This window comes from Hemiscyllium ocellatum, chromosome 15 (genome assembly GCF_020745735.1).
Source record: "Hemiscyllium ocellatum isolate sHemOce1 chromosome 15, sHemOce1.pat.X.cur, whole genome shotgun sequence".
NCBI lineage: Eukaryota > Metazoa > Chordata > Chondrichthyes > Orectolobiformes > Hemiscylliidae > Hemiscyllium > Hemiscyllium ocellatum.
The window spans coordinates 55711331-55732611 of NC_083415.1; the positions used below are offsets into that span (position 1 = coordinate 55711331).

Below are 21281 nucleotides of genomic sequence, written 5' to 3' on the forward strand. Positions count from 1 at the left end.
ATCTCTCGAGCAACTGGGGTTTGAAACCAAGCCTCCTTGATCAGACGTAGGGATATTACCACTGCACAAGAATTATTTTCAATATTTTTTCTGATGCTATTACACACTTCTGACGCAGCTGGGACTTGAACCCACCTAGGCCTCCTTGTTCAGAGATAGGGACATTACCACTGAATAAGAGCTATTATCCGTTTTTTTTCCTGATGTTATTACACACATCTGGAGTGGATGGGTCTTTAATCAACCTAGGTCTCCTGGATAAGAGTCAGGGACATTACCACTGCACAAGAAGAACGATTATTCGTTTTTTTCTGATGTTATTAGACACTTTTGCAGCAGATATGTCTGTAACCGGCCTATGCTCCTTGTTCAGAGATAGATTCATTACCATGGCACTACAAAGACCCCTGCTGCAGAACAAAAGAAAGTGGCTTCACCAGCATGCCTCGGAAAAGCGCATGCGCGGCCACCCCTACGCTGTTTGGGGCGCATGCGCGTCCCTCTCCCTGACGGGACAGGAACGCATGCGCGAGTCCTCCAGAAGGCGAGGATATCAAGGCGCCCCCGGCTCTCCCGAGGCGGGACCTGACGTCATCCCGCAGCCGGTCCTTGACACCGATTGGCTGAAATGCCGACCTATGAGAAGGCACCTTACTGCGGGCCTGGTCCGTGCTTCGGCTGGGGCCGGCCCAATGGGTGCGCGGCTGTTTGTGGGGTGGGCGAGTGGGTAGTTGTCTCTCTGGATGCTGGTCGCTGTGTTGACGGGACCTGTAGGGGGGGTGGGAGGGGGAGGAGGGAGGAGATCGCGGATCCTGTTCAGCATCAGTCGGTGAAATTTATGGCTGTGTGGGATTAACGTTGCGGCAGTGACCCGCGGGATGAGAGCGGTTGGGCCGGCGGCCGGTAAGGTGTGTGTCAGAGTGCGGGGCCCTGCGAGCCTCGGGCTACCCTCAGGGGGCAGAGGGAGCCTTGGCATCCTCCCCGGGCCCGGTGCCACTCTAACCCGCTGTCATTCATTGTGCCGCGGTGTTTCCAGCTTTACCTTCCCTCCCCGCCTCTTTACAGGGTGTTTAGTTGACACCCAAACCCCTCAGTTTGCTCAGTTATTGTACCGTCGATTAAACGAAATACAAACCAGTTATCCATATGTTTTTTGAGAATATTTCTCACACGGCGCGTCTGAAATCTATCTGTCAGTTCAGATCAGCGTTTCTACACAAGTGTCACATTCCCTTGTTCGGTGTTAAACACAGTTGTAGTATCTTTAATTTCTCTATTAATCCGGAAGGAGACCTTCTGACCTATTATGCCTCTGAAACAAAATCTCCAGTAAGTCCTTAACCCTCCTCTCTTTCCTCATTACCCCTGCCGGAGTCACATTTTTCAAACATTTATCCAATTCACTTTCGAAAGGTACCTTTGGATGGGCTTCCATCACTCTTTTTTTTGTACGAGCACGAATGTCAGTTTTCCTTGTGATCGATATGATTATAATCAACTGCTGCAAATGTGTTGCTGGTCAAAGCACAGCAGGCCAGGCAGCATCTCAGTTTTAGAGAATTCGACGTTTCGAGCATAAGCCCTTCATCATGATTATAATCAAGTTATTTGCTTTGTTCTGTTCGAAGAATGCAACGGTGCTAATTCATCTGTCATGTTAACTACAGTTTAAATTTACTTCAATAAATCTTGTCTTGCATTTTCTGTTGAATTCAATAGTTAAAGCACATAAATGTTTCTCTATGCAATTGCATAAATGGGGTTACTTCATCTTTTGTTAAATGCGTTGTTACAGAAGTAATGGTTAGTATGATTGTGTACTATATATTACCTGATATTCTATTTTTCATCAAATTATTTATCCTTTATAAAATGAGTTCTTTAATGTTCTGTTTTTAGTAAATCAGTCTTTCTGGTGGGATGGATTTAAACCTTACAGAAAATAAATTGTGTGACAGATGTGTGTCTCCAGTTGCTCCCAGAAACATGCTTCAAGGGTGAAATAAACTGTATCGCTACAAACCAGTTTGATTTTTAAATTGTGCATTGAAAATTTTAGTTTAGAGGCTCAGTGATTGCTCTGCATGAGATCTATTTAAACAGCTTTTCTGTGTGAAAAGATGAGTATAGAAACTAGTTATTGCGCATGTAATAACTTACTGTTTTTACAAAGCATACGCTTCAATGTAAACTCTGTCAAGTATTGGACGTAGATCTCTCAAGTTGATTTTTCAAAAATAATTCTTGTGGGAAAATTTTGTTTTCCTGTGACACTAGCTGAGAAATGTGTTGGTGTGCAAATAGGCCCTCTTTAATGGGGTTGATTTTTACTTTTACTTTGACACTGACACTGACCCATTACACCCAGCTTGCAGTGTCACTACATTTTTATATGTAAGCAGTTGAACCTCATTAAGATAGTTGACAAGTTCTTCTGTACTTCAATCAGGAGTATTTCTTAAAATTTTCTTTCATGTTGTGATTTATTCTGCCTTATTAATTGTGCTAATGCAGAAGTTGCTGGTGTATTCATCAGTAATCAGTGGCACATGAATGCAAGATAAAATACAAGATTTTAGGACAAAGTTCTTCACATTGTCTTGGTTCACACTGATTTATTGGGGTGTAGGTCCTTCCGCTGATACAATGAGATGCTGTATTGGACTAGAGTCAGAGTTACAGCGTCATAGAGATGTACAGCATGGAAACAGACACTATGGTCCAACTTGTCCATGCTGACCAGATATCCTAACCTAATGTAGTCCCATTTTCCAGACTTGGCTGATATCACTCAAAATCCTTCCTATTCATATACCCATCCAGATGCCTTTTAAATGTTGTAAATGTACCAACCTCCACCACTTCCTCTGGCAACTTGTCTTATACGTGCACCATGCTCTGCATGAAAGAATTGCCCCTTAGGTCTCTTAACTTTGTTCCCCTCCCTCCTAAACCTGTGTCCTCTAGTTCTGGACTCCCCCACCCCAGGGAAAGTTGTCTATATTCCCTATCTATGCCCCTCATGATTTTATAAAACTCTACAAATGAACAGAAACATACTAAATTGGTGGCTTGTCACCGGCATAGAATATTTGTGTGTATCCCTCAGCATTTTGTAATTACACATTTGTAATTCTTAGATCTTGAGATTTTGTATTTTCAGAATATTATACACAGTACATAATTTTATCAGGTTGTGAGTTTGCTTGCTGAGCTGGTAGATTTGTTCTTGGATGTCTCGTCACCATGCTAAATAATGTCATCATTGAGCCTCCAGTGAAGCATTGGTGTTCTATTTATTTGTAAGCTATTTATTTGTCTCAGTTTGTTGTGGTAGGCGATATCACTTCCGGTTCTGTTTCTGAGAGGTTGGTAAATAGGGTCCAAATCTATATCTTTGATGGAGTTCTGGTTGAATGTCAGGTCATAGTCATAGAGATGTACAGCATGGAAACAGACACTTCGGTCCAACCCGTCCATGCCGACCAGGTATCCCAACCCAATCTAGTCCCACCTGCCAGCACCCGGACCATATCCCTCCAAACCCTTCCTATTCATATACCCATCCGAATGCCTCTTAAATGTTGCAATTGTACCAGCCTCCACCACATCCTCTGGCAACTCATTCCATTCACGTACCACCCTCTGCGTGAAAATGTTGCACTTTCGGTCTCTTTTATATCATTCCCCTCTCACCCTAAATCTATGCCCTCTAGTTTTGGACTCCCTGACCCCAGGGAAAAGACCAGAACAGCCGCAACATGACCTCCCAACTCCTTTACTCAATACTCTGACCAATAAAGGAAAGCACACCTTCTTCACTGTCCTATCTATCTGCGACTCCACTTTCTAGGAATGAATAGTTTGCACGGGTTATTTACAGAACATATAGTTGAAAAGAAAACACGCACTTTCAACTTTATAAGTGCTGTTGTTGGGTTTTAATAATGTCTACTAATGAGCATGTGAGATTATTGACCGTATAGTGAAAGGGAAAAAGTGAGGACTCCAGATGCTGGAGATCAGAGTTGAGAGTTTGTGGCTGTGCTTTTCCAGCACATCAGGCAACAACTGAGGAGCAGGGGAGTCAATGTTTCGGGCATTAGCCTTACGTTAATACAGCAAATTATACTTGTTTTCCTCCAATTTTGTGATTAATAAGAGACATTCATTTGTTAGGTAAAAACAAGGACTGCAGATGCTGGAAACTAGAGTCTAGATTAGAGTGATGCTGGAAAAGCACAGCAGCCAGGCAGCATCCGAAGAGCAGGGAAATCGTCGTTTTGGGCAAAACCCCTTCATCAGGAATAGAGGCAGGGAGCCACATTCATTTATTATGCAACTGAGTTGTCCTTTAGCACAGCTTCATCTGGTTGATTTGATATTTAATATTATGTTATTTAAAAATCCATAAATCAATCTCTAAGCCAGAGACTGATGGAAGCATTCTATTGCATATGGGTATTAAGTGAATATCAGTTTATATTTCAGTAAGTTGTCACATTCAGTAAAGCAGTTGCGAAAATTATGGGGAGATACGTCTCATTGATGTGAACATTTTAGTCCTCTCACTTTGATACTTGCAACTTCGGAAGTAGTAACTTGTCTCATGATAAAGTCATGTTGTAAAGCCACAGCCTAACCATAACCTGAACATGAACTTGATACAGAAGTAGGTGTGAGAGTTGATACTAAGAGATACGACCCTAAATTGTGGAGTTGTTACCAATTCTTAAGCTTCCTATTTATACAAGGCCAAGAATGAAGCAAAAAATAAACAAGTGTTGTTTCACTATTTGCAATTAGTTACTTTCACTCATCAGCCAGATCTTCGACATAATGGTCCATAATCCCTGTACTGTGGGAGAATAATCATCTTAGCAGCAGGCTATTTTGAAGAACAGGTTCATTTGTTTTTCCATAAGCACAAACTCTTTTTGTTATTTTTCATTTTCTGATAAGTATTAAATTAATGATTTTCATAGAATTCCATCCTTCTAATTCTAAAACACTAGTTTCTAAACTTATGAAACAGATTTAGAATTTGATTTATTTAAATTATTTATTTAAGTCAGAGGCAAGGAAATATTGGATTGTGTGTGTGTGTGTGAGCGAGAGAGAGAGAGAGAAATAAAAATGATAAAGAAGAAGTAAGAAAAACTGGCTTCCCCTTAAATTTATTTATGATATTTTACTCAACTACTCCACGTGTTAATAAGTGCCACATACTAACCGTTCTCTGGGGAAATAAGATTTTGTTTTCCTGAGTTCCTTTTTGGATTTCTCAGTGAATATCATTGCACTTAACTTCTCTAGATTTAGATTTCTTACAAGTTGAAATGTCTCCATATCCACCTGAAGGAAGTTTTTAGAATATGAAAAGGCTCAGAATTCAGAATGAAGAGTCATTGGACTTGAAATGTCATCCCTGTTTTATCTCCACATGCTGCCTATCTAGTACTTTGCTGCTTCATTCAGAACTTAAAGGCTCAATGAGCAAAAAGACAAGGCAAGGCAGAGATGCTGTATGCATTGAAGTAGGTGCAAAGTGAATGAGTATTGAGAAAGCAAGCTAAGAGCCCTGACATACAGCCTATGCCAATGCATGAGATTGGACCCTTTCCCTCTGTGCAAAGCAGTCTGGCAGTAGAATTGAAATGTTAGGTGTCGATGAGTTCCAAAGTGTCGTACTGAAGTGAGTGAGTCTGAGATATACTAAGATGATATGCTGTGGCTTGTGCTTGGCTGATGCCAGCCTCTGTCTGTGCAAGGTCCAGGCTCTAACTGTCCATGTAGGTTTTGTGGAATACTGGCCAAGATAGAATCCTGGAGAAGACACCAGGAAGTTGCAACTGCTAGGTATCCTCTCTGACTTCTATGTTGGGAATTGCCACTGGCTAGTTTCTCTTCACTGCTGTGGAAAATAGCAACCTGCATATAGATGGGGTGGAATTAGGTTACAATGATCCGATATCAATGCATGCAAATAGATCCCTCAATGCTCATGTGAGATTCTCATCTAGCCATTGAAACCTCCTGCACTAAATTGCATGTTTTTTTCGTCACCAGGCATCCAAAACCATACTTTTTTCATTTTCTCCTTATTTTCCTAGTTATCTCACCATTGCCCACAGTGTTCAGGGTATAGCAGAATTCAACCCTGGATTAGTTGGGCATTTTAACACAAATTGTGGTTATTCCATTGTATTTTGAGAGATCCATCAGCAGGTCAAGCAGCATCTGTGAAGATTTCAAGTCTGTTGAATATAGCCAGCATTTTTTTTGTTGTTGTTTTTAATGTCCTATTTCAAGCTTCTGCAACATTTTGCTTTGGTAATAGCAATGTCATATCTTAATGATAAGCCCTCAAGAAACCTAAAGAAGATAAATATATAATAAAATTTTGAATTTTAACTTACCTTCCTTCACAATATTTAGAATCTATCTATACAGTTAGTTGTGTGCTATTCTCTAATTATAGGGTGATACAGCATGGAAACAGACCCTTGAATCCAACTAATTCACATCAACCATGTGTCCAAAGTAAACTAATTCCATCTGCCTGTGTTTTGCCCATACCCTTCCAAATGCCTTTGAAACGTAACTGTAGCTGTATTCGCTACTTCCTGTGCCAGTTCATTCCACACACTAACCACTCCCTGTGTTTAAAAAAAAAACCAAAAAGGTTGCCCCTCATTTTTTTTTTAAACTTTCACCTCTCACCTTAAAAATATGCCCCTTAGATTTGAATTCTGTCCTTTTCTCTCCCCAGGGAAAAGACTTTTGCTAATCACTTTATCTATGCCCCTCATGATTTTATAAACCCCTATACGGTCATCCCTTCACCTCGTATGTTCCAGTGAAAAAGGTCCCAGCCTATTTTTATAACTTAGACCACCCATTAACGACAGCATCCTGGTGAATCTTTTCTGAACCTTCTCCAACATAGCAATACCTTTCCTGTAATAAGGCTACCAGAACTGCACACAGTATCTCAGAAGAGGCCTCACCAACGTCCTTTACTACCGCACATGACATCCAACCTACTATACTCAAAGATCTGAGCTATGAATGCAAGCGTGCTCAATACCTTCTTAACCATCCTGTCAACATGTAATGCAAATTTCAAAGAATTATGTACCTGGATCCCTAGGTGTCTCTGTTCTACAACACTACCAGAGCCATACCATTAATTGTATTAGTCTTGCCTTTGTTTGTTTTACCAAAATGCAATACCTCACATTTATCCAAATTAAACTCCATCTGCTGCTCCTGAGCCCATTGACCCAATTGGTCAAGATCCTGTTGCACCATTAGATAGCCTTCTTCACTGTCCACTATACCATCAGTTTTGGTGTCATCTGCAAACTTACTAACTGTGCCTCCTATATTCTCATCTTATCATTCATATAAATGACGAACAGAAGTGGACCCAGTATTGATCCCTGTGTAACACTACTGGTCTCCAGTCTATAAAACAACCTGCCACCACCTCACCTCTGTCTCCTACCATCAAGCCAATTTTGTATCCAATTTGCAAACTCATTCTGAATCCCATGTGATCCAACTTTACTAGTTAGCCTACTGTGCCGAACCTTATCAAAGGCTTTACTAAAGTACAAGTAGACAACATCTCCACTGTGCTCTCATCAATCTTCTCGGTTACTTACTCAAAAAAAAATCAAGCTTATGACCCAAGATTTCCCTCGCACAAAACCATGCTGACTATTTTGAATCGGTTCTTGCCTCTTAAAATGTATGTTAATCCTATAGTTCAGAATCACCTCCAACAACTTACCCACCACTGACATCAAACTCCGGTCTACAGTTGCCAGGATTCTCCTTACAGCCTTTCTTACATAACGGCACAACATTAGACACCCTCCAGTCCTCCAACACCTCACCCATGATTATAGATGCTGGACCCCTGCACTTTCACCCTCAACTTCCCACAATGTCCTGGGATACAATTGATCAGGCCTGGAGCTTTACCCACCTTTATTTTTCTAAGACTTCCAGCAATTTCTCTTCTGTAATGTGAAGTGTTTTCAAGACAACAGTTGTTAAATTACTTGCATAAAAACCAAAAAGAGACATTTTACTCCGAACTCTGTAAATGTGATATTTTCACTAGTTCCATTCCTGTGACATGAGGTATACAGTAAACATATCACTGCAATGTTAGCATTATGTTTTATTCCTGGCTGTAATTAGCTACATAAAAATGCATAAAGACAAGATATCGCCAAACAATTTGTACTTTCTCTCCTTCCTGCATTCAGTATTAAGCTTATGAGTTTAAAAGTTGTAGTTAAGAAATCAGCAAGTTTCACAAGCTGTCAAATGCAAGTACAATCACAACATTTAAAAGACATTTGGACATGTGGATGAATAGGAAGAGTTTAGAGGAATATGGGCCAGACTCCAAAAAGTGGGACTAGTTTAGTCTGGGAAATAGTCATACAGCATGGAGACAGACACTATGACTACAACTTTCCAGCAATTTCTGTTTTTATTTCACAAAGGTAGGTGGGTGTTGTGTGTGTGGGTGGTTGTTCAGTTGTATAGTTAGACATTAATTGGGAAAAAAAATGGCTTTACATTTCCTCTAGAATCCAGATATGTAAAGTCTCTGACTTTACCTCAAAATCACCAGACTTTTTCAGAATGTGTTGGGGAGCAGGGGACTTGCCTGGAGGAGGTTCAAACTTCTTGAGCATTTCTAGCACAGTCAGTGTGGTAGGGCTCACATGGGATCCTGATATACAACTCTAGTCATTCTGTAGTATCCAGCTTTAAGATCTGGGCCAACATCTTTGGATATTAAATGCTAATTCAACAGAATCGCATAGCCTTGTTTATAAAGTAATTTCCCCTTGTGTTTTGTCATCCACTGACCCAGAACAGATAAATGCTCTGCTCCCACAATTTTTCTATTCTTAAGTGGTCCACTGTTTACTAGGTCAGGTTAAGTGTGACATAACTTTGCTCCAAGCCACTATCTTTGATAGTTTTCACCCCCAAAGAACTAAGCATGCTAACACCCTTAAGTGAGAGGTTTTATTTTTCTGGCTAGAGCAAAAGAGCTCAATTGTAAAATCATGCAACGTTTAGAACGCATTCAGAATGTTACTTTGTGAAGTATGTTTTAGAACTAACCATGGAAAAGACCACTGTGGGTTTAGTGATGAGCAACAAACCAGAATTAGTTAGCCATCTAATTAGTAACTAAGTGATTGAATTTGTTGTTAGATTTGAGAGGGATGAGAAATGGTCATGAACTGTGAGGAAACTTTAACAAGATGAGAAGTGAATTAATTGCATTAAACTCCGATGAACTATTAACGGTGAAACTATAGACAAGCAGTAACGAGTATCTTTGGAATTCTCAACTCCAGAAGCCTGTGGATGTTCAGCTGTTGAATATATTCAAGAGTATTCACTAGGTTTGTTTTTAAACTGATTTGGCAGTTTAATCATACTGAATCCAATATGGTGATTTGGCAGAAAGGAGGAACTGAAATCAGTTCAACAATGTTGGAAGAATGTTGAGAGGTGAAGGGCTGTATGATCTACTTTTTGTTTCTTTTTGTTCTTATACTAAATTATTGCTTTGAATGCATGAAACAAAATCCATGCACGCACAGAAAAAGCAAAGGTTCTATTCAAGTAGCTAATTAATCACAGTCAGCAAATGCAGTAAGGACTTGAGTGAAGGCTTAACAAATGCCACAAAATCTAGAAGACCAGAAGAGTTATAAGAAGCAACCAATAAACAATTTTTTTTACAGAGGATGGTTTGTGTGTGGAATGAACTTCCCTGAGGAAGTGATATTTGGGTAGATACATGAATTGGGAAAGGTTTGGAGGGATATTGGCCGGGGAAGGCAAGTGGGACTAGTTGAGTTTAGGATTGTGTTTGGCATGGAGTAGTTGGATCTGAAGGATATGTTTTCAGGATGTATGATTCAATGACTGTATAAGCAACTAAGAGAAATGAAAGTAATTTGATGCGAAGAGAAAACATGAAAAGAATTTGCCAGATAACAGCAAAATACGTTAGGAGTATGTTGAGAAGTGTGGTAATGAGAATTGTGGACCCATTCAAGACAGATACAGACAAAACTCCAATGGATAGTAAAGAAATGACATTCTGACATAATAAGTATTTCTTGTGTGTTCACAGGGAAGGAAGGCGTACAATACTAACACTACAAGGAAATGTAAAAATAAGTCAAGGGGAGGAACTGAGTGGATTTACATTCAAACTGGTAGTGGAGAAAATAATGGAGCATAAGAAAAGAGAATTAGTCTAATTGCTCAAATTGCAGATTTGTTGGTCATAACTCTTCTTCAGCCTCAGAAATTTGTTTTTTTTTTGACAGTTGCAGAACTCAAACACTTGAGAGGGAGACACCAGTAACTTTAGACCTGTCAGTTTAACATCAGAAAGTTTCTCAATGAATGGCAAGACAGGAAGCTCAGAGGAGCAGAGGGTTTGCAGGGTGCTTGTCCACAGATCCTTGAAGGTGGCAGGACAGGTTAATAAGGTGTTTAAGAAGGTATACGGTTCACAGAATCCGGACAACACAGTTTCTGCACTAATCCTCCAAAGGGTAACCCACCCAGACCCAGCCTGTAATCCTCCAATTTATCATGGCTAAGCCACCTACCCTGCACTTCCCTAAACACAATGGGGCAATTTTAGCATGGCTAATTCACCTCCCCTGCGCATCTTTGGGAGGAAACCGGAGCACCAGAAGAAACCCTTGTAGACACTGGGTGAATGTGCAAACTCCACACAGTCTCCCAAGGCTGAATTAAACCCAGGTATCTGGTGATGTGAGGAAGTAGTGGCTTAATCACTGTGCCACCATACTGCCTACTTGGCCTTATCGTTTGAGGCATAATTCAGAAGAGCAAGGAGGTCATGTTGGAGCTGTACAGAACTTTGGTTAGGCCACAGCTGGAGTATTGTGTGCATTTCTGGTCACTGCATTATGCGGGGGAATGTGATTGCACTTGAGGTGCAAAGGAAATTTACCAGGATGTTGCCTGGGATGGAGGACTTCAGCAATGAAGAAAGGCTGAATAAGTTCAGGTTGTTTTCTTTGCAGCAGAGAAGGTTATGGAGAGGTATATAAGATTGAGGGGAAAGAACTGGTTGAATAGAATGTAGCTGTTCACCTTAATTGAAGGGTCATTAACAAGGGAGCATAATTTTAAAATGAAAGGTAGGGGATTTAAGCAAAATACTTTTTCACCAATGGGAGTCTGGAATGCACTGTCCAGCTGGATAGTTGAGGTGGGAAACCTCACAGAATTTGTAGAGCTAAAGTAGAAGGTGAGCCACCTCCAGAGACATGTGTTAATTTATTTTGATCAGTTCCGTGCTCAGACTATTACTCAAAAAAGGCAAAATTGGTGTAGAATTAATTCAAAAGTCTGAACAATGATTTGCTGTCTGATTTGAATGCATTTTTCAGCACCTTCAATGTTAAGGGCTCATACAGGCAGTTGAACTTTTGAACATTTATATTTTATATTTTTCAGCATCAACAATTTGGCTCATATATCAAAATTAAAGGGACAAAACTCAATTTTAACAAGAACTCACAATTGCTTTTCATAGTGCCTGCCAACTAAATCATATCAGAGCAAAATACTGCAGATGCTGGAAATCTGAAATGAACACTGAGAATGCTGGAGAAACAGAACAAGTCTGGCAGCATCTGTGGAGAGAAAAAGGGTTAACATTTGACTTTCTCAGAACTGACTCTTCTGGTAGACCTGCTGAGTTTCTCCAGCATTTCCTTTTGATTTTGTACTAAATGAGATACTTGGTTTCAAAACCACTCACCCTCTAACTTGTGTAAAATGTGTATTTTCTGTTAGGATTTTTTTTTCATCTGTTTGGTATAATTTTGTTTTAATTGTTCTTGTGATATAGTAACATTGGCAAGACTGCATTTATTGCTCATCCCAGTTTCACTGGTAAGGTGGTAACTGAATGATACTTAAGCCACTGCAGACCAGGTAATGATGGGTGACCTCCAAGTAATATTATTTAAATAATGCAATTGTCAAATGAAGGATCAGGTCTGCATCATGATTTTTATCTGTATGTAAAGGATACGGTTCTGTGATTTTTTTTCCCCCCCTTATTTTCCTCTTTTCTTTAAGAGGTATTCTCTACATCCTAAGAGAACAATCCTAGGCAACAATGTTATTTATAGAAAAACTTTCAAGACTTACTTTGACAACTGGATTGCTGTCTGTGCATAATGTTTAGCACAGTTTCTTTTCTCTCTGGAGTAAGATTTCATAGGCTAGTGCTGCTCACGTTTCAGAAGAATCATCAAAGCCATGTTAATGAACAATGATCCAGGTTCATCTTCCCATTGGTAAAAGACAAAAACAAGAGGGAACAGTTTTGAAGTCATTTGTAAAAGAAGCAATTGTATTGTGAGATAAAATGTTTGCGTAACAAGTATTTAGGATCCAGAATTAACCTGGTTCACAGGTTCAATGAAGACATTCAGGCGGGCATTAGGTGATTGTTTCTATTCAGACAAATGCAGTGTTATGGGGAAAAGGCAGGAGAATGACACTAATTCATGATGTTCATAGAGCTATTGCAAATGAATGGGCTGAGTGACCTCCTTTAGCACTATGGCAATATTAGGATTCTGAAATATCAATCACAATGACCATGTAAGTGTGGGATTGTTGTAAAATCCTATTTGGCTCACTAATATCCTTTAGGACCATCATCACCTGGTCTGATTTCAGGCCCACAGTTTGACTCTCAACTGCACTCTGAAAAAAGCCTAGCAAACCATTCAGCTAAGGGCAATTAGGGTTGAGCAATAAATACTGGCCATGCCTGACTACTGTAGCATATGAACAAGTTTTTAAATGTAAGACATGAATCTGGAGCTGTAGGCCGAAGAGTTAACCGTTTAGAGAGCTTTAGAGCTTGTATTTGGAGTTCATGCAGCTGGGCACATCATGTGAATTTCTGCTACTTGATGTGTGGCTTGTGTGTATTTACTTGTTTTCATTTTTCACGCAGCTTGTTCTGTGGCTCACCGTTTGGCATCACTCTGAAACATTGAAAGAATAAATCCAGATGACTTCTCAAATCTAGAAGACATGCTTGTCTCTATGTGGTCTACAACTATTGAGGAAATGGAACTGGAATTGGAGTTGGGGAAGGATCATCTGGAAAACTGGGAGGACGATTTTACAGTTTGGATAGCTTTCAAAGGGAGCATGAAGGATGATGATTTCGTGAATAAGCTAAACACAATCATTGATAATATGTCATGCCTTCTGGAGATGGGTAAGAACTCTATTCAAAGGATTAATGTTTTCAAATTATGCAGTCAGAATTAATTGCGTAGGACAGTACATAGATTTTGAATGTTACTTCTTCCCATCATTTTTAACTTGTTTCTCTTTATTATTATGGCCTAGACCAAGCCCCCTCAAAATATATTCAGAAAGCCTAAACCCTGCTTTTTGTTTATTTTAAGGGTAAGGCTTTGCGTTCCAGATGGAATGTGATTGGTCAAACTACTCTATTTTTAAGCAAAACAGACTTTGTATTTTAACTATAATGTAAAAATAGACAAAATTAAGATAAAAGAATTAGCTTAACAGTAACTATCGAAATGCTTAAAAAAAATATGTTAAATATTACCAATTAACTGTTCCAATATAGTAACATCCCATAAACATGCCCTTGGGAAAGGCAAATTCAATAAAATAGTTTGTCTCACATGCAAATTAGCAACTGGAAGAGAGCCTTAACTTTAGCTTTAACAGCGAGGACAAAGAGCTTCCACATCCAGCCTTAAGACCCCAGCAACGATAGAAAGCTAAAACTAAAAATCCTGATTGTATGGGAGCTTGACCCCACCCATTCAGGTTGCTTCTATTGTGGCAACATTTTTGAAAAAAACAAGGCCTCACAAGCTGTTTACTCTATTGGCTTTGAGCAGACTGCTCGTCGCCTCTGAACCTTTCTTCACAAAAAAACGAACAATATAGAGGTCTTAAAGCCATAGTATCCTCAAATTACCTTTTTAAGGTTTAAATATGTTAATTACTGTTTCCAGTCATTTTTATTTCAACTTGTTCTAATTAATACTTTATTCTGATATGAGCTCCTTCATCTGGTCAGTCAGTGAATGATGATGATACCAGTGTAGAGATGTTTGAACTAGCCTGTCCTGCATTAAAGAAAATTTGGTGGTAGTCAGTCTCTTGAAGGCTCAAAAGTTGGATTGAAAAGACTACAAGTACACATTGCGTTCATACTGAGCTGTGATTTGCTAGCTTTGAATACCAAAAACTCTGCTTCTGAGATGCCATCTAAAAAGGCTACTTTTTAATTTTTCAAGTCCTATATTAAACCATTAACCTCTGATCAGACCCTCTTTTTTTTTTAATTAACCATGGTTAATGGCTTTAATAGGGCATAATCTCCACCTTAGTGAAATGGCATTAAGTTAAATCATGATATTTGCAAATATTTCTTTTAATATCTTGAACAGTACTTTGGGAAGCAAGTACCAAATATCAAATATTTACTAACATTTCAACCAGATTCAGAGAAACTAAGGCCAGAGAAAGTGGAACCATGGAACAGTGTCCGTGTAACGTTTAATATTCCCCGTGAAGCTGCAGAGCGATTACGACTGATGGCTCAGAATAATAATCAACAGCTCCGAGATTTGGGCATTCTTTCTGTTCAGATTGAAGGTATTCTGTCTATTTCTGACATTTTAATGAATGCTTCATTGGATGAGTGGACATTCTAGTTGAGTTGTGCACAATTTCACCTAGATACTACAAATGGGTGAGAAGTCACCAAGTGCGACGGTTTACTGCGCAAACTCTGTGAATAAATTCAGTTTCTACAATGTTAGCAATGATACTTGATTATCAAAAATGTTTGCTTTTTTATAGAAGTTAAGATGAACAATTATTAATCCATATCAAACTTTTTATCAATAAACCTGTGACAGGTTGAACTGTGAGCTGGAACATAGAACATAGAACATAGAACAATACAGCACAGAACAGGCCCTTCGGCCCACGATGTTGTGCCGAACATCTATCCTAGATTAAGCACCCATCCACGTACCTATCCAATTGCCGCTTAAAGGTCGCCAATGATTCTGACTCTACCATTCCCACGGGCAGTGCATTCCATGCCCCCACCACTCTCTGGGTGAAGAACCCACCCCTGACATCTCCCCTATACCTTCCACCCTTCACCTTAAATTTATGTCCCCTTGTAACACTCTGTTGTACCCGGGAAAAAGTTTCTGACTGTCTACTCTATCTATTCCTCTGATCATCTTATAAACCTCTATCAAGTCACCCCTCATCCTTCGCTGTTCCAACGAGAAAAGGCCGAGAACTCTCAACCTATCCTCGTACGACCTATTCTCCATTCCAGGCAACATCCTGGTAAATCTTCTCTGCACCCTCTCCAAAGCTTCCACATCTTTCCTAAAGTGAGGCGACCAGAACTGCACACAGTACTCCAAATGTGGCCTAACCAAAGTCCTGTACAGCTGCAACATCACTTCACGACTCTTGAATTCAATCCCTCTGCTAATGAACGCTAAAGGAGGGAGAGATACTTCAATGTGGTTTGAGCAAGTTGAGTAAGTGGCTAAATGCGTGGCAGATAAAGTATAATATGGATAAATGTGATGTTATTCACTTAAGCAAAAACTGGAAGGCAGATTATTGTCTGGTAGGATGGTGCATCAAGACCTGGGTGTCTTTGTACACCAAATGCTGAAAGTAAGCATGCAGGTGCAACAGGCAATGAAAAAAAATGTTAGCCTTCATAGTGAGAAGATTCGAATATAGGAGCAGATGTATCTTGCTTCCTTGATGAGACCATACCTTGGAATATTGTGTGCAATTTTGGACGTCCTATCTGAGGAAGGATATTCTGACAACAAAGGGAGGGAGTGCAACAAAGTTTACCAGACTGATTCCTGGGATGACAGGACTGATGTACGATTAGAGACTGAATCAACGAGTGCTACATTCACTGGAGTTTAGAAGTAACCGATGAATTTCTAACAGGACTTGTTAGAAGGATGTGCCTAATGACTGGGGAATCCAAGATCAAGGGTCACCACGTAAGGATATGTATAGGCCATTTAGGATTAAGATGAGGAGAAATGTCTTCAGTGGTGAGCCTGCAAAGTTCTATACCATAGAAGGAGATTGAGGCCACAACATTGAATTTTTACAAGAAAGAGTTATTGTTCTTTGACTGAAGAGATGAAAGGGTATGGGGGAGAAAGTGGGACAGGATTCTGAGGTGGAAGATCGACCATGTCATATTGATTGCCGGAGCAGGCCGAATGGCCCACTCCTATTTTCTGTTTCTATGAAGAAAATTTCAAAAGTCTGAAAGTTTATTTTTTAAAAATATATGTTCTATTCCATTTCAGGTGAAGGAGTCATTAACTTGGCTCTGGGGCAGCAAAGAGGCCAAGAGATCAGAGTAAATGGGCCAGTGAATCAGATTAGAATGGAATCAGGATTTTCTTTACAAGGAGGCCAAGGTACGGAAAATATTCTACCTCAATGCACTTCTTGGAATGAAGTGATTGTATTGTTGCATTTTGAAAGAAATGGCAAATTAGATTCTGAGAAGTGCATTGTTGCTTTCTTTTTATGAAGTGAGACATGTTTCCATAGGAGGTGGGCTGGGCAGAGTATATAATACTGGCTGTACAGAGGAGTGATTATATAAGATGCAAAATCACAGTTATGATGAGAAAAACCATCTTTATTCACCTGTTCAAATCCCTTAAGCATCAATTGTTAAATTATTTCTGGGGTTTGTTTTCAGTAATTACACTGGATGTTGATCCCTCTTCTCCACTCTGGCACATAAGTAACATTGTAAAGTGCACTATTTAATTAAAAAGTCTTCTGAATTAACATAAATAAGCAGTGTGATTGTTGTATCTAGATCCCAATACATGATCAGTCTTAAGAGAGTTGTAAAATGTAATCAAAGAAAGAGATTGTCACTTGGTTAAAGGACTAGGCTAGGTAATGAGAGAGAGAGAGTAATGTTACTCTTTTTCTTAGACTACAGGATGCACCAGGAGCTTAACAAAAAATATTTAGGCATGACCTTTGGATCTTAAGGCATTTGGTAATTTTAAATATCTTACTCCAAAAACAGTGAGTCTTTTGGTCAAGCAAATACAATGACTAGGTGGATTTTAACTTTTCTCAACAAGGATAGTCGTTGGCTGTATTTACACATCTTGATATAAGAATACTGAGTTTTAATCTGAGGACCGCATGGTATGACAAAGTGAAATTCTGCATAAAGAAGAACATTCAGAGGCTTGCAAAATTGAATGCTTATTTGGCTATGTTAATAACCATGCATTAATGCTCATTAGTATTCAAAGTTATAAAATTTAGTATGGATCAGGATAATAATGTAGCAGAAGTAGGTGATGCCAATTGCAATTATTAATGAAACAATTATAATTCCATGTTTTGTTTTGGAAAAAGGTTTGATTAGAGTGAACAACCCATCGGCTTCCATGGTTCCTTCAAGTAGCAACATAGCAGGTTCCTTAGTTAGTAGTGGAGCAAGTTCAGAACTACTACAAAACCGAATACCGCATTCCTCAACTCGAACCACCACACAGCCTGGTAAGGAGGGGATTAAGCATGTTAAAAACTTATTTCTTACAGAGGCAATGCATGACAGAGAGCTTTCTGAAGGGTGTGCATCTTTCCCCATACAAGGCTAGTTCAGCAGTGGATTTGTTTTGTACATGTATTTGAATTAGTGTACACATTCCATAAAATACGTTACATTTTTCTAGCTCTTAACCTTGCTGTTACTATGCACTAGCAATTTGAGTGGTTTTTGCTACTAATAGGATGCTGCTGTCAAGCCACAAAGATATTTTGCCTATCACACAAATGAATCATGTGGTATGTGAACTTCATTGCCCATGTGTGCCAGGTATGTAGGCTATACGTTACAAAAACTGGCAGATTATGTCAAACAGCATATCCCTTCAGTGTTCGCTACAGGCCGGTACCTAACCAAATTGAACTTGCAAAGCTTACAACCCAGAGCATTAGCTGTGATTCTTCAGTTGGACAACGTCAGCTGGATATCTCGTATGTGAAGAATTATGCTGACTGACAATTTAGAATTGTCAGTCAGGCTCACACTGTGGCACACCTGTGTATATTGGAAGCTGCATACATTAATGCATAGGGTGCTGTTCTTTGCAGACAGGCATGTGAATGAGCCTAATTCAACCCAATAAAATTGGTGACTGCCATTTGCTAGTTCATTTCTCTGGCAATGCCATGATTAAACAGTCAGTTTTCCTGGTTTAAAATGTAAATAAAGCCGATCAATTAATTGTCAATCATTATTAATTGGTCCATTCCCTGGCATCACCTCTACAAATCTGAGTCTACTTGCTTACAATCAGTACTGTCCTCATACAGTATCAATGTAGGCTTTCCTATTTAATTGCAGAGTTTGCAAATCATCCTGATGAATACAAGATGAAAAGCTTCAAAGAAATCCTTTGTTTTTAGCAATTGTCTTCCGTTTGTAAATGTACACATAACGTTGCTTGAATATAATGTCATAGAGATGTACTGCATGGAAACAGACCCTTCGGTCCAACCCGTCCATGTTGACCAGATATCCCAACCCAATCTAGTCCCACCTGCCAGCACCCGGACCATATCCCTCCAAACCCTTCCTATTCATATACCCATTCGAGTGCCTCTTAAATGTTGCAATTGTACCAGCCTCCACCACTTCCTCTGGCAGCTCATTCCATACTCTTACCACCCTTTGTGTGAAAACGTTGCCCCGTATATCTTTATATCTTTCCTCTCTCACCCTAAACCTATGCCCTCTAGTTCTCGACTCCCTGACCCCAGGGAAAAGACTTTGTCTATTTACCCTATCCATGCCTCTCATAATTTTGTAAACCTCTAAGGTCACCCTTCAGCCTCCGATGATCCAGGGAAAACAGCCCCAGCCTGTTCAGCCTCTCCCTATAGCTCAAATCCACCAACCCTGGTAACATCCTTGTAAATCTTTTCTGAACCCATTCAAGTTTCACAACATCTTTCCGATAGGAAGGAGACCAGAATTGCACGCAGTATTCCAACAGTGGCCTAACCAATGTCCTGTACAGCCGCAACATGACCTCCCAACTCCTGTACTCAATACTCTGATCAATAAAAGAAAGCATACAAATGCCTTCTTCATTATCCTATCTACGTGCAACTCCATTTTCAGGGAGCTATGAACCTGCACTCCAAGGTCTCTTTGTTCAGCAACACTCCCTCGGACTTTACCATTAAGTGTACAAGTCCTGCTAAGATTTGCTTTCCCAAAATGCAGCACCTCACATTTATCTGAATTAAACTCCATCTGCCACTTAGCCCATTGGCCCATCTGGTCAAGATCCTGTTGTAATCTGAGGTAACCCTCTTCGCTGTCCACTACACTTCGAATTTTTGTGTCATCTGCAAACTTACTAACTGTGTCTCTTATGCTCATATCCAAATCATTTATGTAAATGACAAAAAGTAGAGGACCCAGCACCGATTCTTGTGGCACTCCACTGGTCACAGGCCTCCAGTGTGAAAAACAACCCTCCACCACCACCCTCTGTCTTCTACCTTTAAGCCAGTTCTGTATCCAAATGGCTAGTTCTCTCTGTACTCCGTACGATCTAACCTTGTTAATCAGTCTCCCTTGGGAAACTTCGTCGTACGCCTTACTGAAGTCCATATAGATCACATCTACTGCCCTGCCCTCATCAATCATCTTTGTTACTTCTTCAAAAAAACTCAATCAAGTTTGTGAGACATGATTTCCCATGCACAAAACCATATTGACTATCCCTAATCAGTCCTTGCCTTTCCAAATACATGTACATCCTGTCCCTCAGGATTCCCTCCAACAACTTGCCCACCACTGAAATCAGGCTCACTGGTCTATAGTTCCCTGGCTTGTCCTTACCACCCTTCTTAAACTGTGGCACCATGTTAACCGACCTCCAGTCTTCCGGCACCTCACCTGTGACTATCGATGATACAAAATGTCCTTGAGTTTTAGATCATTTCTCAAATTAACTCGAACTCTGGTCTTCTGGCTGTTCAGCAGAGAGTTTTTCTACTTTTAATTATTACATAAAGAGTTTTGAGCAAAGTATTGAACAGTTGTCATTGAATAGTTCATAATTCATGTTAACATAGTGGATTATTTAAACTGATTCTACATCTGCAGGTTTCCTGTGGAGCATATTCATGTATGTATTTAAGTTGTTCATACTAGCGTAATGTGCTGTGGCATAATAGGATGCACATTCATGTTTGCATATCCAAAAATATAAGGTCTCATTTTGTTGTTGTGTGAAAGAGAGATGCTTTACAGAAGTGGCAGAATGCACATTTTTCTGGCCCAAATAGGAAATTATATGGAAGGATGTAAGACACATCTAATGCAAATTAATAACCTTTCATATTTTGAATAGTGAATTTGCAAACCTGAATGCATTAATGCCAGCCAGGAACTAGTTTTGCATGAGACTTTTGTTTCTTTGTTAATTTTTCTACTGATTACAGACATTTTCATTTTCAGTCATATTGTCACACTGGAATTATTGGATATGTTCCAAATTTGTGGATTAGATGTTTTCATGGGATCAGTTCACTAGTCATTCCCATAAGTAGAATACCTATCCCATTATGAAGAGGGCATCTTATTCCAAGATATAGTTAAATGATGTGAACTGGTAAATGGAATGTCAACTGTTTTATCCATTGTCTAAGGTCATGTTGCACTATTTAAATTCTTCTCCGCATGAAAGATTGACAGTAAAGCATTCAAGCTAACTATATTTTCACATCAGCCTGGTGTCAGAGGGTAAGTGAGCTCAAGCCCTCTGATTGACCTACCAAGCTCTCAACAACCAAGGGCACTAAATTAAGTTAACCATGAGAATAATGTACAGTGAATGAATGTTGGCTAATTGTTCAATTTACAACTGGTGATGCAGTGATACTGTCTCTACCTCTAAGCCAGGAGACCAGAATTCAAGTCCCACTTGCTGCAGAGATATCTAAAAATATCTCTGAAAAGGTTGATTAGAAAATATGTGCAACTGATGACTCAAAACTTTGGAACCTGAATAAATGCGGATGGCAAATATTTTTCAAAG

General features: G+C 39.6%; 1 protein-coding gene across 3 annotated transcripts in view; it reads left to right on the forward strand.

Moving 5' to 3' along the window:
- The first annotated feature begins 817 nt into the window (after positions 1-817).
- ncoa6 (nuclear receptor coactivator 6) overlaps positions 818-21281 on the forward strand; it is a 54965-nt gene continuing 34501 nt past the window's right edge. For 2 of the 3 annotated variants that reach the window (XM_060836499.1, XM_060836497.1), the window contains exons 1-5: positions 818-908; positions 13076-13345; positions 14614-14769; positions 16491-16604; positions 17578-17721. In XM_060836499.1, coding sequence (XP_060692482.1) covers positions 13156-13345; positions 14614-14769; positions 16491-16604; positions 17578-17721 — 604 coding nt within the window. In that variant the 5' untranslated portion in view covers positions 818-908; positions 13076-13155. The remainder of the gene's footprint in view (positions 909-13075; positions 13346-14613; positions 14770-16490; positions 16605-17577; positions 17722-21281) is intronic. The other variant, XM_060836498.1, reaches the window with a different exon arrangement.